The sequence below is a fragment of the Pristis pectinata genome, chromosome 24, assembly GCF_009764475.1.
Source record: "Pristis pectinata isolate sPriPec2 chromosome 24, sPriPec2.1.pri, whole genome shotgun sequence".
NCBI classification, from domain to species: Eukaryota; Metazoa; Chordata; class Chondrichthyes; order Rhinopristiformes; family Pristidae; genus Pristis; species Pristis pectinata.
This window is the reverse complement of record NC_067428.1, coordinates 31,169,903-31,190,349: the sequence shown is the minus strand read 5'-3', so window position 1 is coordinate 31,190,349 and position 20,447 is coordinate 31,169,903. Positions and strand designations below refer to the sequence as shown.

At 40.1% G+C, this 20,447-nt stretch overlaps 1 protein-coding gene across 1 annotated transcript in view; it reads right to left on the bottom strand.

Annotated features, from left to right (window-relative positions):
• Nucleotides 1–20,447, bottom strand: part of LOC127582737 (unconventional myosin-Va-like) — a 115,990-nt gene that overhangs the window by 44,724 nt on the left and 50,819 nt on the right. The window contains exons 16-24 of the mRNA XM_052038300.1: nucleotides 19,398–19,495; nucleotides 17,864–17,950; nucleotides 15,567–15,675; nucleotides 12,174–12,385; nucleotides 10,765–10,921; nucleotides 8,917–9,156; nucleotides 7,809–8,042; nucleotides 4,703–4,796; nucleotides 132–280 (exon numbers count right to left, since the gene is read on the bottom strand). Coding sequence (XP_051894260.1) covers nucleotides 132–280; nucleotides 4,703–4,796; nucleotides 7,809–8,042; nucleotides 8,917–9,156; nucleotides 10,765–10,921; nucleotides 12,174–12,385; nucleotides 15,567–15,675; nucleotides 17,864–17,950; nucleotides 19,398–19,495 — 1,380 coding nt within the window. The remainder of the gene's footprint in view (nucleotides 1–131; nucleotides 281–4,702; nucleotides 4,797–7,808; nucleotides 8,043–8,916; nucleotides 9,157–10,764; nucleotides 10,922–12,173; nucleotides 12,386–15,566; nucleotides 15,676–17,863; nucleotides 17,951–19,397; nucleotides 19,496–20,447) is intronic.

The following is a 20,447-nucleotide window of genomic DNA, read 5'->3' as shown; positions in this document are numbered from 1 at the left end:
AGTCCTTCATACAAATCACTGACTAAACCAATGGAATTATAAATCCTTTGCTACAACTAACGAGATGAACATGAATCTGCTTCAAAATATTTTCAGTCAACAGACAAAAGTGAAGTAAAAAAAAAACTTACTTTCATAAAGGTCACTTCATCCTTCAGATTTTCATATCGTTGTTCGAGGCGGGAGAATTCATTCACAAGTCTCTGGTAGCGGAATCGTTCCTCCTCGAATTCAACCTGTAATTGGCGACTCTTTGATGCCACCTTGAGGGCAACTTGTTCTTTCATGCACACAAAAGAAAGATAAAAATTTATTGTGGACACTCAGTTGATTGGTTGTGTACCGTGTCAGGGTGAGATAATGGGGGGGGATAGAGGAAGGGAAGTTCTTATTTAAAATAAAAGAAAAAGAAAAATCACTACACTTAAACACTAATGCAACCCTTCAGTTTTGTATTGACATCATTAAAGCAAATAGCTTAATGACAACACGTCTTTTAGAAGAAGTCTGCACACTAGGTGTTGAACTATAGTGGACTTAAAGCCAAAATCTTTAATTCCTTTCCAAAAAAGGTATCCTGATATTGATTTATAGGGGCTGGAAATTCTCAGCTGCTTGGTATAATTGATGTGTGGCATAAAAACACTAACAGACAAGCACTCTCTCAAGCTTGCTCTGCCATTAAGATAGTAGCTGATCCAAATTTTGGCCTCAACATCACTTACTTGCACTCCCCCCTACTCCTTGGCTGCCTTGTACTTCAAATATGACAAAGCAGCTAGTAATTGTATCATTAACTTCTACTGAAGAAACCACTTCCCTACACGTAGCACTTCCCCATGCAACTATAGGGGATGCTACACCCATCCCTTTAGCTCCTCCTTTCCCACCATCCAGGAAGGAATCACTCCAGGTGAAGCAACAGTTCATTTGCACTTCTTCCAATCCAGTGTGCTGTATTTGGTGCTCACAAAATGGTTTCCTCTACGTTGGAGACACCATTCACGGATTGGTTGATTGCTTTGCAAGCATTTGACAAGATGCCACATAAAAGGTGGTGCACAAGAGCTCAGTGTTGGGAAAGTGTGTTAGCATAGATTGGAGATTGGTTTCCATGTGATAACCAGTGTTGTTAAAATGTTTTTTCTCTCCATGCTGGAAGGGTGTAACTAGTGGAGTGCCCCAAGGATCAGTTCTTGGCCCTCAATTATTTCACGTTCCTCAGCAAAAGGTCAAATTGGAGGGCGGGGACAGAATACAAGGTATCCGAATCTGACAATGGCAAAAATAGGTGGAAGGGCAGCTGCAATGAGGACATTTGGATTCTGCAACTGGATAGGTAGGATGGGCGGACAAAAACTTAGCAAATTTAGTTTAACGTGGGAAAGTGGCAAGAGGAGTCTTAAAGGCAGACATCTAAATGGGGAAAGAGTGCAGATGAACAAAGATCAGAGGGATCCAGGTGTTCTCATGCACAAATCATAAAGTGTTAGCAGGCAGATGCAGCAGTTCAGAAGGCAGATGGTGCATCTAATCTTTATTAGAAAAGGTTTACAGTTTAGAAAAAGGGAAGTATTGTTACACAATTCTACAGAGTAATTGAGAGGCCACATCTGTAGTACTGTGCATGGTTTTGGTCCCTTGTTTAAGAAGGAATGTAGTGGCATTGGAAATGGCCCAATATCATTACCTTTAGGCTAAAGATTATTCAGCTAATGCCCAAGATGAAAGGGTTGCCCCATCGCAAGTGGCTCAAGAAATTAAATCCAGATTCTTTGGAGTTTAGAAAATGAGGGGCGATTTCATTGAAACAGACAAAGATCCTAATGGGCCATGACAGGGTAAATATCAAGATGCTTTCAATGGTGGGAGAATGATGAACGGGGGGGGGAGGGAGGTGATGGATATAGTTGAAAGATAAGAGGGTATGATTTGTCATTTCATAGAGAATCTAGATCATTGGAGGCATTTCAAGAGGCAAGTCTTTGAAAGATCAGTGAATCAAGGGCCATGAGGAACTGGCATGAAAGAGCCGCCGATGCCTGGGACAGATCAGACAAGATCTCACTGAATGGCAGGACAGGCTCGAGGGGTCAAATGGCCTCCTGCTGTTCCTAGTTCATGTTCTGTTCATCCTTTTCCCATCTTCTCCAAAACTCAAACCCAACTCTTTCTCTCAGAGAGAGACTGCAGATGCTAGAATCTGGAGCAACTCAGGTCAGGCAGCATCTATGGAGGGAAGCGGACAGTCAATGTTGTTTCGGACCAAGACCCTTCGTCTGGACCAGTCCCATTGAGTTCCTCCAGTTCCTTGTGCTGCTTCATTTTCTCTTCCCCAGCTCTGATAAAAGGTCTTTTATCTGAAACATTAATTCTGTTCCTCTCAGCAGATGCTGTCTGACCTGTTAAGTGTCTCCTGCATCTTGTTTTTATTGCATCTACTGATTGTTGGCTGGTTGTTCTATACAAAACAGTAAAACATTTTTCGTGCATTTGCAGTTTCTAGCAGAGATTACTGGGTACTGACTCGGGAGGAGAGCCAGGAGATTTTACACACTTGACCCTGTGTTTAGGAACAAAGATAAATAACTGTCCTCACTGCCCCATTCGTGATCTAATGTAAAGTTGGTACATTCCAAGTACTAAAGGGCACCCACTACCCACTAGAATATTTTCAAATTATGATATTAAATTCCACAGACTATATCAGAGCAAATTTTAATTCATAACATTACAATTTACCAAACTTATTTATATTTAGTACATCCTTAAATGGAGCACCAAATTAAGTTCACATTTTATTCCATTTCCACAGGTAACTAATGCTTAACGTAGTACAACTAAAACAAAAATAAAAGCACTTTGGATTGCCTCCATCTAAAATTTTTCACGCTAGCAGCGTTGCTGCTTCACCGATGGAGAAAGCTGCAGTGATCGGTGGTTTGGAAGTTAAAGTTTCATCAGCTTTTCTGCAGCTTCAAACAATCTGTGGAAAACCCTGGCCACAATTCACAAACACTGTCTAGGAATCTCATACTTCCTTTGAGAAAGGGTGATGCTGTTGTTAACTTGCGTGAGGACAGGAGAAAGCAAAGTTCAAGAATTGAGTCAAGAAGTGCCATTTATCTCCACATTTCCTTACTATGTAGGAAGAAGCCATTCCACTCATCAAGTCTATGCCAACTCAGCACAATCCTGTTCCCCAATTGTTCCCTGTGACCTATCCCCAGATTCTATCAACCATCTGCACCCTAGGGGAAATTTAGTGGCCAATTAACCTACCAGCCCACATACCTTTGCAATGTGGGAGGAAACCAGAGTACCCAAAGGAAACTCGTTCAGTCAGGACATGCAAACTCCACACAGACAGCATCAGAGGTCAGGATCAAACCTGGATCCCTGGAGTTGAGACAACACTTCTACTAGTTTTGCCGACGAGCTGTCCAGCACAAATTCACTTCCATTAAATCTAAATGCAATTTTCTAAATGATTCAAAGTTATGATCAATGGAGTAAAGCAAAATTCATTTTGGCTGAATTTTATTTCATAATAACCGATCAATATTGTAACAGATTTGTTGACAGAGCAAGTTTAGGGCAACTAGAGAGATGCTGTGTGAATGCAGTCGTCACTTAAAGCAATACACTGTTAGGTTAAATATTTCCATTATAAATTCCTACAAGTGTTCTTATAATGCAAGAAGTTTATAAAATGACCACATTGCAAGCATTCTGCAGTGTGTAGTTTGGGGGAAATTTTACCTTTCAGACCCTATTGCATTAGCAAGTCAGTACAACCTGCTAAAAACACTGCACAGGGTTCAGTAGTGGTTGTTTTGCTTAAATGATGCATCATCTGCCCAAAGTCACTTGCTAAGAAATTGAAAATGGATTCTTAAAAACAGAAAATGCTTCCATTATAAGAACACTTGTAGGAATTTATAATGGAAATTTAACCTAACAGTGTATTGCTTTAAGTGATGACTGCATCCATACAGCATCCCTCTAGTTGCCCTAACCTTGCTCTGCCAACAAATCTGTTCCAATATTGTCCAGTAACAAATTCACTTCCATCAAATCTAAATGCAATTTTCTGAATGATTCAAAATTATGATCAATTTCCACAGATGCTAGTGTTTCAGGGCAATTACCTTTCATCAGAACCCATGTCAAAATTTGAAACGCAGAGTGTACATTTCACAACAGCTCACCCCAGTTTTGGGCAGGTGAGGGCAGACTAAATGCATTCAGGCACATACACTGAACTCTGAAAGAACTTTAACCTGAAATTCTATTTCTTCTTCTGCAGATGCTGCCTGATCTGCTGAGCACTACCAGCATTTTGATTTTCATTTTAAGATTTTCCACATCTGCAGTTGTTCGCTGTTTGTAAAGGATTCTTAGTTTGCTCTGACTACCTAGCACAGAACTGGAGTCATACGGGTGCAGACTATACACTGGTTAAAATGTACTTCATGCACATAACAATCTTGGGCGATGAGTTCATTAGCTTGACATTTTCCAATTTTGTACTTCACAATCTCAACATGAAACAAGTCACTGTTTGGCGATGACCATATTGCCATTTGTGTCACACTGATTGTGACAATATTAGTATTTGTAACAAGACTGTAGTAAGAAGTGAATACACAACTCTGACAAATAGCTCCCAATAGATTAAGAAACATGCTTAAAAAAATACCTTCAATGATCTTGGACTGCTCCAGAACGAGTTTATTAAAAGTTTCTTTTTCATCTTTTAACTGACTATTTTCCTTTTCAAGAACAGCAAGATGCTGAAAAGAAAATAAGTGATATTATACTGTCTGAAATCTCAAACTGTTGAAAAAGCAACATCAACTTTGATAAAGGAACAATAGTTCCAGAAATAATTGGAATGGCGCAACCTTACAGCAAGTTCCAGGATATTGACCCAGCGATAAAAGACTGGATCTAATTGAAGCATACAAAGAAACTCAAGTGCAAACAGGCCTAGATGACCCAACCTCTCCTCTTACAGATGTCCTACCAAACCAGGAATCAGTCTAGTGAACCTTTGCAGCACTCCCTCAATGGCAAGAATGTCCTTTCTTAGGTAAGGAGTCTAAAACTGCACAAAGTACACCAGCTGTAGTCTCCAAGGTGCTGCATAATGGTAGCAAGACATCTTTACTCTTGCAGTTTCTTGCTATGGAAGTCTATACACATTTCTTCTTAACTGCTTGCTGCACCTGGACATTTGACTGCTGCACAGGAACACACATCTTTGTATATCAACACCCCAATTCTGAAGGTCCCTGACCCAAAATGTTAACTGTTTTCCCTTTCCCTACCCTCATGACCTGCCCATCTATTCCCCACCTCCTTCCCTTTATTCCATGGTCCTCTCCAACTGCATTCCTCCTTCAGCCCTTTGCCTCTTCTACCCATCACTCTCAGCTTCTTGCATCTCCCCCCTCCCCCTACCTTCCCCCACCCACCTGGACTCACTTATCACCTGCCTGCTTGTGCTCCTCCCCCGACCACCTGGCTTCTGCCCTCTTCCTTTCCAGTCCTGATGAAGGGTCTCGACCTGAAACGTCGACTGTTCATTTCCCTCCTCAGATGCTGCCTGACCTGCTGAGTTCCTCCAGCACTTCTTGTGTAGTGCTCCACATACATCCAGCATCTGCAGAATCTAGTGTCTGTGTTAACCACTTTTCCTTTGCAGATGCTGCAAACCCGCTGGAAGGTTTCCAGCATTATTTTTATTGAAGAACTATTACATTCTGTTCCCTCATTTAAATCAATGAAGTATATTGTGAATAGTTAGGGCCAGGCACTGACGCCTCCTGTATCCCACTAATCATCGTTTGCCTCCCCAAACAAGTCCCAGTTTTCAATCCATGCCTGTAGATGATTCCCAATCCCAGGTGCTTTAAATTTTATATTCCAATCTTATTTGGATTTGATACACCACACCCACTGGGCTGTCCCCATCTATTCTACCAGTAACACCCTCAAAACCTCATTAGGTTTATCAAAAAAAAGACTTCCCTTTGTACATCCATGCTGACTTTGTCTAAACATTAATATTTTCTATTACCACACCCTTTATGTTAGACACTAGCTTTTCTGAAGTTGGTTTAACTGATCTATACTCCCCAATTTTCTCTCTCCCTCCTTCAATAAATCGTTGGGTTAGTTACCACCCTCCAATCTGTAGGAACCACCCATTTATCTGTGGAACTTTGCCATAAAACGAGTGGATGCATTGGTGTCACTTTCCAATTTCCTTTAGTACTCTAGAACCATCAGGCCCTGGGATTTATCGTCTTTTAGCACCATTAGTTTCCCCAGCCCCATTTTCCACCAATACCAATTTCCTTCGGTTCCTCCTGCCCATTAGACTGCTCTGCTGTCACGCTGACAAGGTGCCAACTTCTCAGAATGTGGATGATCAGAACTCACACTGGTAAAGGGAAATGTTCGTCAAAAAATGCAGATGCATTGAAATTCTGGTACTGGATTGGCTACCTGAAGATTTAGTTTTAATGGCAAGTTGTAAATCTGAATCCACCAAGTTTGTTGACCAGGAACTGACTGTCGTCAGAACTTTGCAATGCTTTACTTCACCTGCCCTACTCAAAAATGGGTTAAACTACGCACTCCATGCTCTTTGAGAAGACAATAGCAATCCACTCAGTTGTCAACTGTTCCCATGAAGCGGATGAAACGCCACCAAGACAAAGCTTTGCATTTTGATCCCACCGCTAGCCCAACGAACAAATTAAATGTACCAACATTTTTCGAACAAATTACTTCTCCCCGTTGGATTAGGATCCAGATTGTTGTGTTTCTTACAGTTTTAGTTCTTTTTACGCTTGTTTACATGTTTATGTAATCACTTGTTCACCTATAAAATTTTAGTAACTTGTAGTATATTTGGCCCTGCATTCTTTGTCTGCAAGCCTAAAGTCTTATGGCAGTGTAATTCAGACCGTATAATTCAAACAGTACTTTTCCACAGACTTATCAGAAGACCCTTCCTTATCTTGCCAGTTTAGACTGATTTGCCATATAAGGAGAGAACAACAGATTCTTTGTTCCTTGCTGCTACTTATTGTTACAAGCAGACACCGTCTGCCCTGTCCTGTGATGAACATCTAATAAAATGGCTGTAACCATAAAACTTGCACCTCATTCTTGACTTCCAAAGAACCTTATGAACAACAACATCTCAGGTATAACACCCCTAACCTGAAGGTGTGAGACTCAAGCAGCACCACCTTTTTTCTGGATGAATTATTTCTGCAGATCAACATTTTGTTCCCCAAGACATACAAGGATGAAGGTCAAACCATTCACCTCCCCTCAATTAATATATTCACATACATTGGAGCCAATGCCCACTCTTCAGGCGATCCCAAGTCCCATTCCTCAATAACCCATTCTCTCACATGCCCGTTAGCACCGCTGTGGTTCTTCCATCACCCCACTACACTAGGAGCAATTTCCAACAGCCAATTAACTAACCAGCAATTCTTTGGGATGTGGGAAGAAACCAGAGCATCTGGCGGAAACCCATATGGTCACAAGAAGAACGTGCAAACTTCAGACTTGTAAGAGTCCAATACAAAAGTACATTTCAGAGTTACAAAATGCAGAATTAGAAATTGCATATTCCTTTTAAAGTTACCAAAACCAATCCAAATCCTGAAGTACACGTCCAAAGCTTTGCTTAACTGCTTACTGTTTAAAAAAAATAGAAATGTTGACCAGGTTGTTGCAAGAACTGATAAGAGGTATTAAATTACATGCAGTCTTACCTGTCTCAGCTGAGTTAGTTCCTGAGAGGCTCTAGCTTCTGCATTTCTTCTGCCTTCAAGTGCTTGCTCTAGTTCCTCCTGCAGTTTTGCAATTTGCTCCTGCATCATCAAGAGTTTAGCTTCTTCAGCTCTACGATGAATGTTTTCCATTTCATTCTCAAGTTTCTGCACCTCATTTTTGTGAGAAGTAACGAGTGCTGTCATTTGCTCAACCAGCATTTTGTTTTCTTTGGTCTAAAAGGTAAAAAAGTTACAAACAAGATTATATTGTTACAAGATTGTCATATATATATATATATATATATATATATATATATATATCAGTCACTGATCATTTCACTGTGGTCGTTAAACCAACTTGTCATTTTATCACTTGTTTCCATCAAGTTAATTCAGGTTAAGTCTAGTTTATTGTCACATGCACGAGTACGATGAGATACAATTGCATGCGACAGCATCACATAGCCATCGACTTAGAATAAATGGAAAACTATAAATGCTCCAAACCTGAAACACACAGGCGAATGAACACTGGTTCAAAAAAAAAGTTGTGCACAACCTTCATACCAAAAGTTACATACCAGAACAGTCCATTCTTTTTATTGATATAGACCAAGCAATGTTCTATTTGTGACAGAAGCCTTCACAACTCAACAGGGCAAAGGTTGGGACTGGTAATGAAATATAGAGCGAGTTATTTGAGATTACCGTCTAATTTATTCTCCAGACTGAGATGAAGTTTTCCTTTGACATCAAGCTTATAATTATCTACACACTACGTAAAAGATTAATGCAATGGGGTTATCCTTGTGGGTACTCATCAGATATGCCTGACAGATGTTATCCATGCCAGTACTAGACTTGATTATTCTGTTGTCCTGCCTCCAAATCTTTAATTGGCATTTCAAACACAGACTGACCAGAAAACCAATCTTGAACCAAAACCCATCCACACGTCCATAAATGTGCAGCTATAGAGTGTTTTACAAGAATGGGGTGCACTGTACTGCTAACGCAAAACAGACGTTATGACATCTGTCAGTGATAATGAACCCGATTCTGAATGGGTTGACTCACACATCTGAGGTACCAAGTTTCTCCACGTTACCTGATCATTAACTCTACACTGCAGCTGCAAGATCTTCTTCTCCATTCCTTTGTTTAACTTTTTGTAGTGCTCGACTGAACGGGCTTCAATCTTCAGCTTCTTCAGTTGACGATATGCCATCATGCGCCTGTAACAACACTGTATGTGGATAATAGCCCACCGAGTTCTCTGATATCTCATGGAGGCCAGCCACCCTCGGATGTACTTCTGCAAGACAATGGCCTTTTGCTCCTGGACCACCTAATTAAAAATGTGCACGTTCATCTTTAAATCACTTCAGTTGTGATCCAATTTAAACCCTTTCTTATACACCTCCCCTTCCTTTCCACCCCTCAACAATACTGGTATTTAATACTTCAAGCAATACAGGTGAGTTTGAAGTTAGTTATCAAAAGACAAAGCTTTGCATTTATATAACACCAGTCATTACCTTAGGTTATCCCAACAGTTTCTTTTAAAAAGGATCAGCCAGTGAGTTACTTTTAACAGATAATCACTGCTGGCTGGTAGTGTGTGCAGCAAGACACCAAACAGAAATGTGTAAACAGAAAACCTTATGAACAGTGAAGGATATCTATTGACCAGGACACCACAAACATCCTTCAAAACAGCATAATGGGATCTTTTGCAACCACCTCTGGGCATAAATTTTAACATCTGATTCTAGAGCAGAGCACTAGAAGAGTTTGACTTTCATCCAGGGCGCTGGAGTGGGACTGCAGCCTAAAACCACCAGATTCAGAGGTGAGAAAGCTGCCGTCAGACTCAATAGCACCCTTGAAAGCCTGGAGACACAGATGCTGGAATCTGGAGCAACAATCTGCTGGAGGAACTCAGCAGGTTGAGCAGCATCTGTGGGAGGAAAAGAATTGTTGACAGTTGAAACCCTGTAACAGCAGATTGATTGTTACCCTTGAGAGCTTTATGGGCAAAATCTTCCTCAGAGTCGCAATACTCCTGCACAATACCAGCATAACTCACTAATTTAAGCCACACTTTAGCCACTTCCTAATGACCTGCTGGATAAATACCTTGCAGCAAAGCAAAACTGTGCAGATCAGGAAGTCCAGAGCCCAAGCAATACCAAGCACGGTACAACTGGTCCTAGATTGGAGGAGAGATTAAAAACTAGAGGTGCACCTCCTGATCATTAACCTGCGGGTGCCCATAGAGCACAAGATCAGGAATAGAACATTACAGCACAGTACAGGCCCTTTGGCCCACAATGTTGTGCCGACATTTTATCCTGCTCTAATATCTATCTAACCCGTCCCTCCCACATGGCCCTCCATTTCTCTATCATTCATGTGCCTATCCAAGAGTCTCTTAAATGTCCCTAATGTATCTGCCCCCACAACCTCTGCCAGCAGTGCGTTCCACACACCCACCACTCTGTGTAAAAACCTACCTCTGACATCCCTCTATCTTCCTCCAATCACCTTAAAATTATGCCCCCTCGTGTTAGCCATTTTCACCCTGGGAAAAAGTCTGACTCAGTCTCAAAAGTCTCTGAATGATTAAAGCTCTCCTCATTTAAAAACCCTGATGACAATCAATGTCCAGGCTCCATAATAAACAGCTATTTTGATGAGAGACATGAAGTTACACTACTGCAATAAATATTGCCTTCAGAAGGGAGACAAACAAAAATAGAAGAGCATTACGGTTACGGTAGATGGACCCAAGCATCACAGTTTGATGTTAGCTTTAAACTACCAGCATCTCAGGAAGATTATATTCAATTTCCAGAAGTAGACCTCAAGGCATTCATCAGTAAGCAGAATAAAGTCTTTTAAAATTGAACTAATTCTTTATTAAAGTTGTTCAAATAAATTTCTAAAAACTTGCCTTACAATACATCCGTCTTGCAGCCATGCCCTTAACCCAAGCTTGAATTGTAATTGCTGCTTTACGAGTGAGTACATATAACCTTCGCACAGTCAACATTCTGTATTGCTTCTGTATAATTATGGCAGCCCTTGTTCGTCTAGAATGCTCCACAAATCTAAACAAAAAGTAAAATTACTGTGTGCTTTTTACCCATGCAAACTTCACGTCAACATGTATAGCAGTGTGAAATGTAGCAAATTGATTCAAGGAGGTTTAGGTCAAGTCTGCCATCACACTGACAAGCAAATAATGGTCTTAAACATTATTTATATCACTCAAACTGTACCAGCATTCAATTCAATAAAAGCATGCTACAGGCAAAAAAAATATAGCTGGTACAGTGTGATCCAATGCATTCAGTTGAAGTATACATAGGAATAAATTATTTCTCACTGTCTTCTAGTTATGCATTTGCTTTCAACATAGAAAATAAAAGAGGAGGGCAGGCACGGTAGTGTAGTGGTTAGCGTAACGCTATTACAGCACCAGAAACCCAGGTTCAATTCCGGCAGCTGTCTGTAGGGAGTTTGTACGTTCTCCCCATGTCTGTGTGGGTTTCCTCCGGGTGCTCCAGTTTCCTCCCACATTCCAAAGACATACGGGTTAGGAAGTTGTGGGTGTGTTATGTTGGCACCGGAAGCGTGGAGACACTTGTGGGTTGCCCCCAGAACACTCGATGCAAAAGATGAATTTCACTGTGTTTTGATGTACATGACTAATAAAGATATCTTATAATTGAGGGTTCTGTGTACAGTGGGTCCTTAGAGCAAACTAGAATTATATTTTTGAAAGATTGTAACAGCAAAACTCCAATAATCCACGATCTGACTACTTGAAAATCCTGATGGTTCTGGTGACCTTTGCCGAGCTCCTTTGAAATTCACCAGAGCCGCAGCTCCCACTCTTCAAATTGACCAGGACCCCATTTCCTGTGCTCCTTTTAAATTTACCAGGTTCAGGAAAAAAATTATATTACTATGCAAAACCTAAAAAAGTGAATTGAAAATGTGTAGGTATATTAACAACATTCAATAGTCCAGAAACTAGTCCAGCACCAAAGACCCAAGTATGTCAGATACTGGAGTCCTACTGCAACACACACACACACACACACACACAAAGTGCTGGAGGAACTTAGCAGGTCAGGCAGCATCTATGGAGAGAAATAAACAGTCGACGTTTCGAATCGAAACCTTTCATCAGGAGCTGACCTGCTGAGTTACTCCAGCACTGCGTGTTGCTCAAGGTTCCAGCATCTGCAGAATCTTGTCTCCCCACTGGAGTGTGATTTTAAACCATCAACACCAAATGGAAGATTTCTCACCTTACACAATTGAATGTTACTATTAACACACAACCCCACTTACCTTTTAGCCAGAAATCGCCTTGTATATTTCTGTATGATGATAATGGCTTTGTACATGTGCTGATATTTCTTCCTCTGAAGCCAACCTCTCATCACCTTCTGCACCATTATACAGGCAGCACGTAACTGGTTTACACGGAGCTTTTCTAGGTAGGCTACTTGTCCCGCACTAAAGAAGATCTTGCTCTTTCCAAATTGGTATTTATTTACATCCTGTGGATGACAAAGTATTCTTTGGAAGCATTATTGGAACATTTTATATGGGGAGAACAAAGTCATGAAACTATTGCCATTTGTATTTTCAAATCCCATCTCCAGACACTAGTTGGTTCACTAACTAAACAATAGAAACCTTGCTTGTCCTTGTACAAGGGAGAGGCATGGTTTATATTTTTACTTTTTGATGTTATTGGTTCCTGGATTTGGGTTGCAGGGTAATATTTAGTTCTTCCAATTCTAATATTAAGGTGGTTTTGAGAAGGTTCAAATAACTAAGGTAAAGGGTTTTATAACTATTCTTTCTGTACACCAAGTATTCCTCCTCTCATAACAATGTTTAATGTTTTAATGTTAGAAAAGCAGTTCAGGGAATTTAGTAATTTTGGCAAGATTAATTTTCTGTGCATGTCCCTCAAATTCCTTCCTCCAGGAAGGATCAATATTTGTGAACTACCCAGTGTAGAGTTATTAATTTGAATGTTTGACTTTGAATTTGCTTTATGATCTCTAATAAAGAGATATTCTAGCCTGCTCTACTGAATATTGGTTGGTCTCCTAACTTTAATTTCTGGCCAATCTTTTCCTTCATCCCCTGATTCCTACCTGGAGAAGGTCAAGGTGGAGGGATTACCTGAAGGTTGTGTCTCTACTCGCTGGACTTTAAAAGGAGAAACTAATCTTATTGAAATATACAACATTCTTTTGGGGCTGGAAGTGGTTAATGCTGGGAGGTTCCCCTTCTTGGGAATGTATATGACCAGGCGTCTATTAGATAGACAAGTCATCCCATGATGCTTACCAGACACCCTGTTCACCATCTCAGAGACAGAACAATGGTCCTAGTATTCAGCGACCTTGTGTATCAGCTTGTACCACCTCAGGACTGGTGAACAGAGGCCCAACTAGTTCCGAGACCACAGAAATGGAATGTGGTCAAGTCCCATTATAACTAGTCAGTTGTCCATTTTGTAACAGGAAATGTGACTAATCTCCACTTTGCATCTACTTGTGTGTCTCTACGTCATCTTCTGTGAAGCTGCTTTTGTCCTGGCCACTTCAAACAAGAATTTATGGAATTCCTTGTCCCAGAGAGGTGTGGAGGCAGAATCCTTGAAAACATTCAAAGCAGGGATAGATTTTAAAAGAAAAATCAGTAAGGGAAATCAGGGAATATGGGAAGAGGGCAAGAAAGTAGAATTGAAGAAAGGTGCATCAGCAATGACCTTATTAAATGATGGTGGAGACTCAAGGAGCTGAATGGCCTAGTCTTGTTCTTATTTCTTCTGAAACAGTGAGGCCACAACTAGAGTGAACCATTCATTTTTTGTCGCTGTGCTTTGTGAAAGATTTGAAGGCAGTAGAGAGGGAACAGAGACAATTTCTTAAAATGTATTCCAAGGACTTCAGTTACAAGGATGGACGAGAGAATCAGGAGGTTCACATCTCAGGACGGAGAAGGCTGACAGCAGATTTGATACAGAAGTACTTGAGATCAATACACAAGTATTGCATAACATAAATATCGTACTGACCAATGCAATTTGCTGGTCGTATACATTAATATCCTCTTGACCGATTTAGGATTTGGGTTCCATACCAAGTATTCTAATCACAGGGTCATTTTGTAAATTAGAAACCAGGGAGATGAAGAAAAAGATTGGCCAGAAATTTTAAAATGGTTAGAAGACCAACCAATATTCAGTAGAGCAGGCTAGAATATCTCATTAGAGATCATAGAGCAATTCAAAGCCAAACATAAATTAATAACTCTATATTGGGTAGTTTAAAAAATGGACACTTCCTGGAGGAAGGAATTTAAGACATACTAATAGTTTTTGGCAAGATTAACTTTTTGTGTAAGTTCCCTCACCTGCTTTTCTGACATTAAAACATTTAACATTGTTGTGAGGAGGAATACTTAATTTAGAGGGTGTACAAAAAGAATGGTCATGCAAACCCCTTTTCCTTAGTTATTTGAATTATTAAAGAAAAAGTATTTTTCCAGAGCAGTCAGCATAGGATGTACTTGAGACCGATAACAGAGGGGCACTCATTATTGCTGTCAATAGTTAATGAAGTACAATTGCCTTTGTCTTCACTGAACTTGTGCCACCTGGAAATTTTCAAAACTGAACTGGGTACCTGCTGTTAATGCAAATAGTGAACCAACAGCTCATCACTAATCCTTCTGGAACAGCACTTCCTTCTGTCATTCTGATTAAGAGCCTTAACCTCCAACCTTAACCTGTTGTCCATTCAACACCTGTTACATACTTAGCCATGTCACTACCACAAGGTTTATATGATAAACTGTTTGAAAGCCTTTGCAAAAATCTGAAATTTACTGCTTCAGTCAATTGAGTTTTCAACCATCCTGTGCAATTGATCAATTATGGCATTCTCTGTTGATAATTTTCAAACACTTCTTTGTTTTCAATTTCTTTGATGTTTTTTCTGTTCTAGGTATTACATTGCCTACACCATCCCTGACATTATCCTGATTGGTCTTTGCATCGTTCTATCTTTCCTTCTAAGATATAGTAATTAGACTTCTACCAGTTCCCTAGCATTATGCCCTATCCAATATACAAAAGTTCCCGTTAACTCTTTCCCAAAAGATTGGGAATTCTTTCCATGAATATTCCTGTGCTACCTAAGGTGCGTCTGGAAAAAAAAAGCAACAAATCTGATTAATAAAATTAGACACATCTTGCTCCCTCACCAAGGACTCTTGTTTTGCATAAGGAGCATCAGAATTGTTAATATCAATTACAATGTGAAGAATTTCAAAAATATTACGTACTCAAGAGCATAATCTGAATTTCTCGATTTAAGGTTAGGTAAATTGATTTATTGTCACATGAAAGCATTGTCAAAAAGTTATCAAAACTTGTCTTGCATATCATTCATACAGATTAATTCATTACAACAGTGCATTGAGGCAAAACAATAACAGAATGCAGAATAAAGTGTTACAGTTACAGAGAAAGTGCAGTGCAGGCAGACAATAAGGTGCAAGGTCATAACAAGGCAGATTGTGAAGTCAAAAATCTATCTTATCAAAGTAGGGAACTGCAAAGTTGGTGGGAGAAATACCAGAAGTTAAACAAATTTGCAACAAATAAACCACCTCCATAGTAACAGTGTACAAAATGTCGCAAAATTGTTTAATTACCTTGATTAGATTTTCTAGCACATTTTTACAAGTTTGTTTCTTGTCCTCATGAATGTCATTTTTTCTTATCAAAACTCTATAGCGGCTAAAAAAATCTGTGTAGGTCCATCTGTTTAAAAAAAGCATTAATAATCTTCAGTACATTAGCAGCACGGAGGCAGGCCAGCTTCACCAAGTAAATTTAGTGGAATCATATTCCTGCATCCAAACTATCACATAACCCAATATCACCAGCAGCTTTCTCCACGGCAACAATGTTGGATCTTATTGATGACAAGTTTCCTATTAGGTAGAAAAAAAAACACATGCATGCTGTATTCTGTTCTCATCTATTTACTTGATCCAGTTTTCTCTCTGCCTCCAGTCTAATATATCCTAAGCCTTAAATGAAAATGGCATAAAGTTTTCTGGTCAATGACGAGATGTCCATGCTAACTTTGCAATTTCCCTGCACGAGTTTCCTGGATGGAATCCTGATCCTCAGCACCAAAGCCATGTATCGATAGGGCCTATGTTTCATAAAGTAAAATCACATGGGCCAATGCTAGTATGGACCAAGACTCTCCTCAAACAAGACTGGCTCAGCTGATGGAACGGCATAATTGGCTGTCAAAACCTTGACACATCTCTGAACACTGACATTCAGAAGACAGTTAAAAGTATTTGCAAAAGGTAAAGAAAAATCAAACACTTTATCAACCAAAACATATCCAGGTTCTTCACAACTGCTCTTCTTCATTGAACTGAATGGAAACACTTCTTCCAACAGGATCTAACATGCAAGTTGCTCAAGAAGATTTTCCAGCATAAATTTGCAGGTTCCCACCAGTTCATGAAGCCCACAGACATCATGACAAGTCCAGTGTTGAATCACGTTCCTGCATCCAAACCACTGCATAACTCAATATCGCCAGCAGCTTGAAGTGCAGTAGGTAAAGCATCAGCTGGTAGGGAGGTCAGAACTTGCACATTGAATGTGTATGCAGATTATTAAATTTGGCTGTACAAAATTCTGAAATCAAAACACACCAAGTTCACCATCCCATTCTGACCTTAGGCATCCTCCTCCATTACAAAGTGGCCCAATGCAAGCTTGAGGAACTCTTCTTCTCATGCCACAAACCACTGTTATGTCAGTTGGCTACTAGATTACTGCTCATGTAAAGCCAAGGTGTGTGTAATTAGGGGAGAGAAGGGAAATCAGTAGAATGATGGGATTGCTCAAAGCAAGCAGAGACAATTAGCTAAATGGCCTCCTATGTCACAAGGAAATGTAAAAATATCTGTACTCAACTCAAATACACATTTGACTGAAATTTTATTTTCGAAATCAGATTTCAACTGAAGTTACTAATCAAATCAAGAAGCTTGTCCCAAGCACTAAGAAATTAATTCACCATACATACAGTGCAGAGTGCAAGAAATGCCTACCATGACTAACATAAAACTTTCCTAATTTTGGGCCTTATTTTGCTGTGGGAGCAAATCCATCATCAGTTATTGATTGGCAGTTTATAAACTTAAATAAGAAATTGTGCGGTAAGCTGAAGTGTTGATCATAATTCAACGAGGGCAGGGCATTTCAGCTATCCGTGAATGCAGCCAACCTCAACCAAAGTAAATATTCAAGGCAGGCTGACTGAGAAATCTAAATTAGGGTGGGTAAATTTAATAACAAATGGGGGGGGGGGGGGTGAGAAAATGTGATTGTATGCAATACCTTCAATGTTTACATCTCCAACAATTAAAATTGGAAAGGACTGAGACTTCACACTTATGATAGTTATCTTTCAGTGCTTGGACATTCATTGTCAGTATTTAACACTACCACTTTATTAAAAGGCAAACTAACACTATTTTTTTGGCAACTTCTAATTGCATCTTCCATACAAACAGCAATCTCATACCATTCAATTTGGTTTAATGAGAGCACACCTATTAGATTTCCATTTTGAACTGTCTCTACTCTCATGATATTGCTGCAGATTTTACACATGAATAATAGCAGGTGCCATGAACCTTATTATTTGGACGACAGCAAATTGTGGGCAACTCCTTTATCAGATGGAAATTAACCATTACACATGGCATTACTATTCATTCATTTAAAAGTACAAGTCAAAGAGCAATGGGATACTGTCATTTAAAGAGATTGTAAACTTGAAGGCACATGATAAAAGCAGCAGCAAAAGCAAAAAGGTGTTCATGTACTCAGCACTCAATGAATCAAGTGAAATATCTGAAACACTCTAGGACACTGAGGTTCAGTCACTTTAACCTCAGAGGTGACTACAGACCTTGAGGGATATCCAGCAGCACTAAGACGGACTGTCTCGAGAACACCACAGGCTCTTAACTGTTGTACCACTCTCTTGGGATTAAACCTGGAATACATTTTGAAACATTGAGATTAGTACCAATTACAAATAGAGAGCAGAATTTAGATATAAAACGTGAAGATGGTTTTCTGTAGCTTCAGAATTTTTATTTTACAGCTCATCGTGCAGCAGCTCTTTCCAAATCTTGGAACTTGATGTATTCAAGTCTGCCTCCCACTATTCAACATTGGTAGCTGTTAGTTATCGGCTTACAGTGGAGCCATGGAATTTGCCATTTGGCTCAATTTTCCTGTGTCGTTCTTTGGGAGAGCTGTTCAGTTAAGCTTGCACCCCCCACCCCCACCCAACCCACTCCTGCTCTTTCTTCTTGTAGGTGGAAAAATCCCAAATATTCCTTCAATGCTTGTTTGAACGATATCCCAAATCTGCACCTTCCTCCCTCCACCACTTCAGCTCGCCACTTCCACAGGTCATCTCTGGGGTTTTACTTCACGCCCTCTGACAACCAGTCCATCTAATCACTAGAAAACAGTTTCTTTAAAGATTATAGAACAAAACAAAAGCAGAATGCTCAGGAAGTTTTAGCTAGAAAGTAGGGCCCACTAACACTACAGTCATCTTCCTTTCTCAACAGGAGGAGACAAAATCCTTTCCTGTTAATAAAACTAATCACCAACTCATGTCATCATACCATCACACATGACCATCCTCCAAAACTGGATTACTAAATTCATAGAGAAGAAAATTTCAGTGTTTCAAGACAATGGTAAATATAGAACACTACAGCACAGTACAGGCCCTTCGACCCACAATGTTGAGCCGACATGTTATCCTGCTCTAAGATCTATCTAACCCTTCCCTCCCACACAGCCCCTTATTTTTCTATCATTCATGTGTCTACCTAAGAGTCTCTTAAATGTCCCTAATGTATCTGCTCCCACAACCTCTGCTGGCAGTGTGTTCCACACACCCACCACTGTGTAAAAAAAAAACTTACCCCTGACATCCCCCTTATACCTTCCTCCAATCACCTTAAAATTATGTCCCCTCGTGTTAGCCATTGTCACCCATGGTAGGGGAGTCCTAAACTACAGGGCATAGGTTTAAGGTGAGGGGAAAGATTTACAGGGGACCTGAGGGGCAACATATTCAGAGGGAGGTGAGTATATGGAACAAGCTGCCAAAGTGGTCGAGGCAGGTACAATTAAAATGTACAAAAAGACATTTGGACAGGTACAAGATTTAAAAGATACAAGCCAAATGGGACTAGCTCACATAAACAACTTTGTTGGCATGAACGAGTTGGGCCAAAGGCCTTGTTTTCGTGCTGTACAACACCTCTGTTTCTTTTTAAACCAGCAAAATATTAATTGCACATTTGACTCATTTTTGCTCTCTGCAACAGTCATTGTTATCATACACCATTTTGAAAGCTATTATAAACATGTTTATACTTAATGACATTTAAAGCAGCAGAATGAAGTTTACTTACAAGAAAGGTTGCTTTGTATCATTTGGCTTTAAGCATCGAACATAATGAGGGGTTGTAGAATTCAAAGTTTCCATTAGTTGATGGAGTGAAGCTCGAAACTACAGAAGTATACATTATTCATTAATGAGGAAATACACTTAAGATATCAGTAATAAATATCAATGCTAAATATTAAAGATTACTCATTCTTAATTGAATAGTTTTCACTGCAAGAAATATTGACAAAGTACATTGTTCAAATCTCCCATCAGAAGTCTCAAGAGGAGCAGAACTATTACACAAACTACAAGATCCAAATTGCCACACAGGTTTACAGAACAGGAGGCCATTCAGCCCAACAAGCACTTGCCAGAGCCATGCAAAAACCACACCCACTACTCTCTACCACTGTCCCTTGACTTCCACCACTTCAAACATTTATCCACCTTTCCTTGAAGCCATGCATCCGTGTTTTCCCGAAAGGTATAAATAACATTCTACCCTACAGCAGCTCAGCATGGAAGATCAAAATTGCAGATGTCAATCATCCAGGTTAAACACAAGTGTTGCAAAGGTTAGGCAGCATTGGGAGTACCATGCACACAAAAGCATTTTCTGATTTTCAACAGTACTTTGGTTTAGAATATTCTTTCCTATTCACCCCACCAGTGCCTTAAACACAACAAGTGTTGCAAAGGCTAGGCCAGGTCAGGCAGCATTAGGAGTACCACGCACACAAAAGCATTTTCTGATTTTCAACAGTACTTTGGTTTGGAATAGTCTTTCCTATTCACCCCACCAGTGCCTTAACCAACTTAAGATATCCTCCATTTTCTCTGATCCATTGGAACAGAAGAGATTAACTGAGGGATAGTGCAGGATCTGCCCACCATCTGGAGTCACTGCCCGTGATCCCTTCTCCTCTACTTACCGGGGTGTGATTTGGAGGGACAACCTCATTGGCCCATGGCATCCAAGTCAGGCAGTGGGGTCCCAGGATGCTGAGACCCTCTCCCCACCATTACCTTCCTTACCCCACTCCCCCATCCAACACCAGAAAGTCTCTGACCA